Consider the following 8,896-nt stretch of genomic DNA (forward strand, 5'->3'; position numbering starts at 1 on the left):
GTTATTATTAGTTATGCACCTAACCAAATAATAGTATTTATTTTTAGTTTAAATATTTAAATTAAAAAGGTAGGGTAGGTAAGAATGGAGAAACCAGCTTGAGTGCGCTAGAATTTGAAACTACGCAGCCGAAAAACAATCTGCCCCTTCCTTCAGACTTCCTTACAGAGCCCCTCCTCCAACACACACGAACGCGCACATGACCAATGAGGGCACGAGATAAGTTTGTGCACAGATGGAAGGCTGACAGGCAGGTAGGCCATCCAGTTACTTTAGCCGGGCTGGCTCAGATGATTGGTTGTGCTTTTTACAGCGCCACGGCTTCCAGAGATGACTTTTTTTTAAATATATTTTTTGTCAAAGCATTTAATGTATTCATTGCTATCGGGATGTAAGAGCATTCCATGGAATATAACAAAAGTGCTTCTGAAGTGAATTACCTACCCCACCTTTAATGTTATGGTAAGTAGTCCTCTAAATATACCGTGTAATGTTAGTTTGCAGGCAAGTCCTTAAACTGAATAAACCTTATTTATGAAAGTGATTAAAATCATCATTTATATGGTGATGTACGTTACATGCCATACAAAACAGTGATACAAGTGAGACATTTACTTTAACATGGTTCCATCGTGCGGGCTTGTGTTTGACTAAAAGGCGTTTCTTCTCACTTAATCGCAGGATTTTGTCAGAGGTTGTTTAGCTCTTGACAGAAGCTTTTTACATATTTGCTTTTCTTTTATCCGAGTAATTTGTTGACTAAACCCTTGAGAAAACTTCAGGTCAGGCAAACAGCACTGCTCCAGAAGTCACAATGTACACAATATATGACTCCATTTGAATATGCAGTAGAAATAAATATCCTTATAACATTTAAATATCTAATGGGCAAAGTATAATGTTTTTTTATATAATGTGTATAATCTGTATTTTATTCCTTACGTAAAATACCTTTCCCAATTTGGGATGAAGAAAGTGTATCTAATCTAAAAACATGAATTATATTTTGTCAATTTAGTAGGTGGAGTCTTACCCGTCGAGCTCAGCAGTTTCCACATAGCACAGACTGTTTGGGTTGGAGCTGGATAACAGCAAGATGTCCGCCTGAAGAGACAAGTAAACGTGAATAAAGGGAATTAATCAAGAAACCTGAAATCTGCCTCTTGTGTTACTCTGCACTGCTTCAAGTCAAAATTAATATTCCACTGTGGCAACAACTTCATTCAAATGATCTTTCAGGCATTGTTTTGAAGTTGTATTGTTTATGTTTTTATTGCCAAGTCACTCTCAAACGGTCCAGGTAAAAAGACTAAATCATCTTACCGGAATAAAGTCGTTCTTCTTCATGCGAACCACATCTCCAACCTGAATGTTACTCCACTTTATCTCTTGAAACCTGAAGCAGAAATAGATCTTAGTTTTTATATTTGTTGTAGTCCTTTTTTATGATATAAAAAAAGACAAGAAAGATGGGCAGCAACCACTAACTGGCACACATTAAACAGAAACAAACCTCAGATACAAGACAACATGTTCTTTGATATGCACCAGCTGTTAAAGTAGTTATATTTAAAAAAAAAATGCTGTATATCGTTAGCCTCATGTCATTATTGCCTCAAGTCATATTTTAAGGTTTTCAGAAAAATAAATTCTTAAGTAAGCTATGACTTAGGCAATTATGCTATGAGGCTAGCGATATGATGTTAATAATATTTCTTGCTTTATTGTTCATATTGTTAATTTTACTGTCAGTAAGGACTCAATGGAAATAAACTAGAATTACTCAAAATGTGTCAGTTTTTAAAAGATGGTGGACATCTTGTTTTATGAATGAAGTCGAGTTAAATGAAAAAGCTTTGTTCTGACCGGCCGTCCAGCAGGACTTCAGACTTCCTGTTGTTGATCTCCTTGTCCATCCTGTGGCGCGCCTGAGGGAATACAAAATTAAGAGATCAGGGCAAAGCAGATTTTAGAATATTCTTACAAACATATGATAATTTGTAATCCTCTTAGTTTGCAATAACCATTAAAAAGAATATCTGACTCAAAAGTTCTAGCATTGGCTCCAAAAAGGATCATACTTGTGTACAACCGCTACACATCGAAGCTGACAGCTATAAAATAAAATGTTTTCAAGTTATTGACTGCAAACCAGTATTCTTTCAAAGTTATTGGACAGAAAAAGACATTTCTATCTGTCTTTCCAAAGGAGAAGCCTCACCAGATCGTCCACCAGGTCTTTGATGGCGGTGATTGACAGCACCACCACCAGAGGAATCAGTGTGGTGTACCAGGGCAGAGTAGTGATATCTGGAATAATCTAAAGAGAGACAAACAAACATTTGATTGTGTTTATTGTTCCTTGTTTTGTGTAACATCAGAAGACCGAGGCTTCATCTCTTTTTTTAGACGTACCTGTAAGATGAGCAGCGCCAGGAAGTAAAGGTTGGCAACTCTCTTGAACTGCTCGTACAGATTCAGAGGGATGAAGGTGAGGACGTTGTACTTGTACGTCTTGATGGCGTTTCCCTGCAGAGAAGAAAACAACAAAATAATAATGAGAGCAAAGTGGGATAGGGCTTCGTCATGCGCGGTTGAACTGCCAAAAGTGTTATCGATTGTACACACGAAGATAGGTTTAAAAACAATGTCATAACAATGTATTGTCCCGTGTTCCTGGAGGTTTGATTTCACAGAATAAGCTCAACTGTAAGGTCTGAAGGTTAGTCGTTGATCGAATTGATCCCAAAAGGAGTGCTCTGTATCAGACAGTCAGGTTCTTCCACACCAAAACCAAAAAAAACAGCTTATTTAAGGACCAGAGATTGTCACGGGGGGGATTAGCATGTTGGAAAAGGAAAGGGTCAAAGACAAAATGTGGTCATACAATATTAAAATATTAAAAAATAAAAAAATATTTAAAAAAAAATATATCTTTAAATGCTCACATTTCCCTTCCTTCTAACTAGGTGCCTCGCCTAAACAAAGACAAAACAGGCACATTTGAAAGTATGTCTAAAAGACCAATGACAACACAGCAGTCAGTGTCCTGGTTTGTTTGGATGTCAGTTATTAGATTTCATGAAACCTGACCAGTTACAGCCTGATTCTGCAGCAGGTCAAACATGCAGAGTCAAAAACACACATCTCTCTTGACCAGCTTTGTGTAAGATCAAGGACTCTTAGGTGTTGAGATGACTACTGTTGATTACAAATATGTTCTCGCTCTCGTCCACCTCGTTTTGCTGCGTCTGATGTCTCTATAAGTGAGGTACAGGTCTGCTGAGCTGGCCGATCGGGTATCAGCTTCGACAAAAGCCGACGATACAACACGTTTTTTGTTTTCACTGGCTGCTAAAAAGAACAAGTTCCGGCAGCTGGTCTTGGCATTTGACCAAGCAGCGAGAGCAACATCACATGTATACTCGTTTTGTTCTGTGTACAGTCGATTAACTGATCAAAATAGTTATTAAAGTCATGTCAATTGTGGATATGAAAGCCCTGGCTCTCGTAGATAAAAGCACATCGCCCAGCTGTCTTTCAATCACATGCTTCACTTCATCTTACCCTTCATCAAGTACCATACAGAATAGTAGAACTGCCCAAGCATGTTAAGCTCTTGACATATTTCAAGCATGACCTTTCAACAGCTTAGGGAACTCTGATGAAGTCAGGAATGACTCAGCAGAAACAGATACATGACATGAGGAGGAAGCATACTCAGTGAAACTATCAAATCAACACAGCAGGCTTCCTTGTTCAAACATTAACCTGGGACAAATGTTGTACAGTCATTGTCTTCAGGAATTATACTAAATATTGCATTACATCTGGCTCAAATCCCTCAAGTTGGGTCAGTTAACACATCCTGATATCCATCTAGTTTGTTTGTTCAGTTAAAGACACATTCACTTCTCCTATGACCTTAAGATATATAACAAACGAAGGGTTAAATAGTGAACAAATCGCTAAGAGATCCATAATTCAAATTACATGTTACAAATTACATGTACAGGTACCCAGCTAGATTGTTTTTAATGCAAATCTTGAAACTCTGCATGTAGGAACTCAATGACAGCGATCGACACACTACTTACCCTAATCAAAGCTACAGTATCATCATGTAATAATGTATTTAGAAGTCAAGTTTGTGTGTTTTTTTATAAATGGCACATTAAAGTGTCTAGAACTCCGACATGCAATAGTTCAGGATCAGACTGTGTTAAAGAAACTTCATATCTGCTCGCTCACTCTACACTTGTATCAGCATGACTCATGAACACAGTGCCCTTCTCCACTTTCCTCAGACTTATACAACCTGGCATTACATGCAACAGATAAAAACATCCTGGAAAAAAACAACAATGCCAGCCTTGAAGAAAGAAAATCAAAACATCACTGATGTCTATTTTGAAAAGCAGTCAGCATGATAGATGGCTAATGTAAAAGCATGCAAATACCAACTCGCCCTGCGCTTTGTAGAGGGCGTGGCAGCCATTGTTGGCTCTATTCACTCAGCATTAGTTTCCAGCAGGACCAACAGGGAGAGGATAAATGGGTATGTGGTATGTAATAGGGATACCAGCGATTATTAGATTTTTCGAATATTCGTTACAGTCTCCATAATCGAAAATGATTTTTTTAATTTGATTTGATTTATATATTTTTTTATTATTATTTATGTTTTTCTTTTTTTTCCTGGCTTAGTTTCAACCAAAATATAGACTAATGCTAATAATAATTGTTTCTCCCGCGGGAGGGTGGGGTTAATATTCGCCAGGGCTGTCTGATTTTCGAATTTGATCATGGTCAGTTTCTGGCATCCCTAGTATGTAAACTGACGGCACTTACAGAGTATCTGCTCTTCTTGATACACAAGAAGACTTTTTTCTCAAACTCCGGCAAGTGGTGATAAGGTCGGTCGTTGGCTTTCACCTTCCATCCCATCTCTGGAAAAGAAAAAAAAAATCAAAAAAGTTAGTTGCAAAGGTTGATTTTAGGGAATGTACCTTCAAGGGGAATTGGAAAAGACAAGATGTATATGCTTAGAACTCTGGTATTAATAGCTCATACAATTATTACTATAAACTGGCTTAAACCCATGGATGTATAATAAGAACTGGAAGCGTGGGAGGCAGGGTCTTGTTCTTTCCTATGAGAGCTGCTCATTGGCGCATGAGGACAATATGGCCCTACTTTTGATACAGAGCGAAACGTCACAGATTACCCAGCATGCCTAGCTGTCAGAGCAGAAGTACCCGTATGTGCGCTCAGAGCATGCGCAGTTGAGTTGCCCCTTAAGCCCCGCGCCCGAGCTCCCACTCTCAGATGCGCGTTCATAATGCAGAGGAAAATAACTCTCAGAATAACGTTATTAGCACATTTTACAACTTGAGGACCGAATGTTTTTAATAAGGGCTATAAAAACATTCATAATCTGTAGTTTAAAAAAAATTATCCAACGATTTACAGACCACTCTTTTCCAATGTAAGTCAATGGGAAAAAGTGTTTCCGGGCCCAGCAACCAATACAGAAGTGTAGTACCGCCGTTAACGATGGCCACAACGAATATTTTCCTCAGCGCACTTCCTGGGGGCTTGCTTAAACCTCACCCCCCTACTTTGGACCAATGGACACAAAGACTTAACGGTTGTAAATTGTATGGAAAATGTAACACCAAAACTACAACTCAAAATGGAAGTGTATTTAGAGAAATGGTCACCTGTTTTAAGGTATTTGGCAAAGTGAATATATTGTAAACCTCAAATTGGACTCGATATATTTTTTTGTATTTCTTGTGCTTTGATAATTACTATTATATATTGTACTTTTTGATTAAATGTTTTGGTTGTATATAACAGTATGATATTGTATATGTACCATGTTGTGTGAGACTCACTGTCAAGGAACTTGTTCTAATAAATGTTCAAAATAAAAAAGTCAGTTTCCAAGTTTGCTTTAAAAAAAAGAAATGTGAGTGACAGCTATGCACCTGCCTCCAACTTGTATGCTAAGCTAGGCTAAAGCAATCTGGATCTACAAAAAAAAAAAATTACAGATAAATCATATTATTGGCCTCTAAAAAAGATGGCTGACAAAATTGATTTCCCCAAACAAATGTAATTCATAATGTCATCCTAAGTATGCCTTTAGTGACTCACCGCTAGGTTTAGGTTCCTCTTGGGGTGGAGGGACTCCTGGAGGAGCATCTGGTTCCTCTTCGGAGCTGACTTCCAGTTCGTCATCCGTCTCATCGTCACTGTACGGCATGACCTCATCGTCAGGTGGGACCTGGGACTCTGGCCACCGCCGACTCATCTTTGCACCTCAGATGTCTCTGAGAGGAAAAAAAAAGTTTCAGTTGATTAATAATGACAGGCTTCATTAAAGGTTCTAAACCATTCCCGTAACAAAGAAGGGATTGCATCCAACACGTTTTTCAACTTTTCAAAATTAACGATCACACCCACTTCGGCTATTTTAGCATTTTGGCTCAGGTTGGTTATGTTGTTCTGTTGGTTGGCCCAGACTGAAATATCTCATTGGATCAAAGGGCACACAATCTGATGCAGACATTTATGACGCATCCAAATGACTCCGGACATCTCTCAACTGTCCCTCAAGAGTAAAATTGCCTTGCTATAAAATTTGGTAAAGACAATCAAAACCCACCCAGTATTTTTGATTGTCTTTTGATTGATTGAAGAGGGACAGTCTCAGCAATATAGTGCAAATCAGCATGAGGTTAAACTGCTGATACACTCGACTAAGTTGGTGACCATGGGGCAAACCATGAGCCTCTTCGCTGATGTAAATAGCTGATCAGTCATTTACCCACATTGTGCCTGAGGGTACAACTACAGAGAAACACCAGCATGGAAGAAGACTCCTATTCTTGTTCAATATTTAAACTTGTCGAGACCACAAAGACAACATTTTCTTGGGATGAAAATCAGGGAGAACTTGGGTTGCGACCAGGAGTGATACTCTGACAGCTGGCTTTTTTGGCCCTGACGATTTAACCTTTAAAAAACACGTCTAGTTCATTTGAAAAGGAAATACTGAGGTCATTAGGAGTTTGTGGTTTCATTTCAGTTTTGTTGAGCATTCAGTAAAACCTGTATTCTACTAATGCTGCTTTGTCAACAAGTCAGTGTATCAAGGTGCTTTATCTGTTCACTAACAAAGCGTATTATTGAGGCGGGAAAAAAATAACACAGATTAAAATACTTTTGATCCGTTAAACATTCAAACAAACACTTTTCAAACATTACAAAAAAAGTGTTTGTTAAAGTACACAGGATTTATAGTTTTGTTCTTTACTGTGGTATAAAATAAGTATTGAGATTAGTTGAATTTCACTAGTATAAAAAAACCGCTCTGCATTGGAAAACCCTGCATAAGCCTTAAAGCTCCTGGTTAGCCGGTGCCAAGTTTGGGTTGCAGTTTGCCATCGGCTTAATGTTTAATGATGCGGAGGAGTCCGTTAGCACCGCTGATAAGGTTCTTAAGTCCTGTTACCAAAAACTAAAAGCACCTAAACAGTGAACAAACAAAGGCAATGGCAGGACTCTGACTACTCAATTGTAATCGTTTAGAGGGGGTATATTATAGTCTAAAGAAAATATGTTTACGCCTCCTGATCAGTCAATTTTCTTTTTCATCAATGCACATGTTTTTGCTTCTTTGGCATAGAATATATATTTTATAATGAAAGATGCCAGATTATTAGTTTAGTTTTTAGATACAGGAGCATGAGAAGCACACGAGTGAAGGAAGCCATATTGTTAGACCTTTTCTATTTCATGATATAGTTTGATTGTTTGGCAGTGTGCTGTGCTCCTATTTCTGCAGTTATCCTTGTTTTAATGCAACACATTTGTTTGACCGAACAGAAATGTTGGCAAACTCACCAAGTAGTACGTGGAACTCACAATTAATGCCAGCTATTGAGCAAAGCCAAACATGTTTTTCCAGGAACTCTGAAACAGGTGAAAAGTAAATAAAGCACACAACAGCTTCTACATGTCCCACGGTTTGGTTGTTCCTGGTGTGGTAGAGATGTCAGTATGATGGTAACCCAAATATCAGTTTCAATTGTGTCTTAACACAAAGCAGCTGTAGAAATAATTAGTATCTAACCTATATTTATAACCTATATTTATTGTATGTTGAATTGTATGGAACAAGCTGTAATAACCTGCACTGAACACGAATTCCACCAGCTTGGCTGTGTGGTCATTAAAGATTCTAATCTAATCTAAATAAAGGCAAGACACCCAATCTGACCAAGCATGTGATGCCACATTTCGAAACTAGACCATTTCACAATAGATAGACACAATTAGGTCAGTTCTCATAAGACGCTCAATTGCAATCATAGATGTCAATGTTTCAGAAACCTGATGGTTAGTCAAGATTAAACACACCATTTCACTACAGAATCAGGTAACTCTGCTCTAACCAAGCACTGTATTCTTCATATAATTTCATATCAAATGTGAGCAGGAAAGATACTGTCAGCCCTGTGGATACACACTGAAACAGTACCTTAACCTTATTTAAATAAACAGTGTTCATACTGAAAGAGCTTGGGCTGATCACACAAGTCTGAACATGAATACTGGCTGAAGACGGGGGGGAAATCAAAGAATCTATCAGAAACTACAAGAGGAGGAGGGAAAGCAGGATATATGCAGGAATCCTGAAGTCAGATGTAATTCCTTTTAAGACCTTTTTTAAGACCATTTTAAGACCTCATCGCCACTTTGAGTTTTAACCGGTTACCTTGATGACACACTTTACCTCACATTTACTATATACAGTATTGATTGTCCTTCCTCCTTAACTTCCAACCATTTGGACTCAAACTTGCATCTCCCCATAACGATGTTG

General features: G+C 38.2%; 1 protein-coding gene across 1 annotated transcript; it reads right to left on the reverse strand.

Moving 5' to 3' along the window:
- Window positions 1-1,020: 1,020 nt before the first annotated feature.
- On the reverse strand, window positions 1,021-6,333 carry LOC104968019 (phospholipid-transporting ATPase IC-like). Its single transcript, XM_010797560.1, has 7 exons — window positions 6,163-6,333; window positions 4,852-4,949; window positions 2,416-2,529; window positions 2,222-2,320; window positions 1,867-1,928; window positions 1,324-1,396; window positions 1,021-1,104 (listed from the first exon to the last, which is right to left on the reverse strand). Exons 1-7 carry the CDS (start codon window positions 6,317-6,319, stop codon window positions 1,030-1,032), a joined length of 678 nt encoding a protein of 225 aa, XP_010795862.1. The 5' UTR covers window positions 6,320-6,333; the 3' UTR covers window positions 1,021-1,029.
- Between the last annotated feature and the right edge of the window lie 2,563 nt (window positions 6,334-8,896).

The sequence above is a fragment of the Notothenia coriiceps genome, unplaced genomic scaffold, assembly GCF_000735185.1.
Source record: "Notothenia coriiceps isolate Sejong01 unplaced genomic scaffold, NC01 NC01_scaffold00002519, whole genome shotgun sequence".
Classification (NCBI taxonomy): domain Eukaryota; kingdom Metazoa; phylum Chordata; class Actinopteri; order Perciformes; family Nototheniidae; genus Notothenia; species Notothenia coriiceps.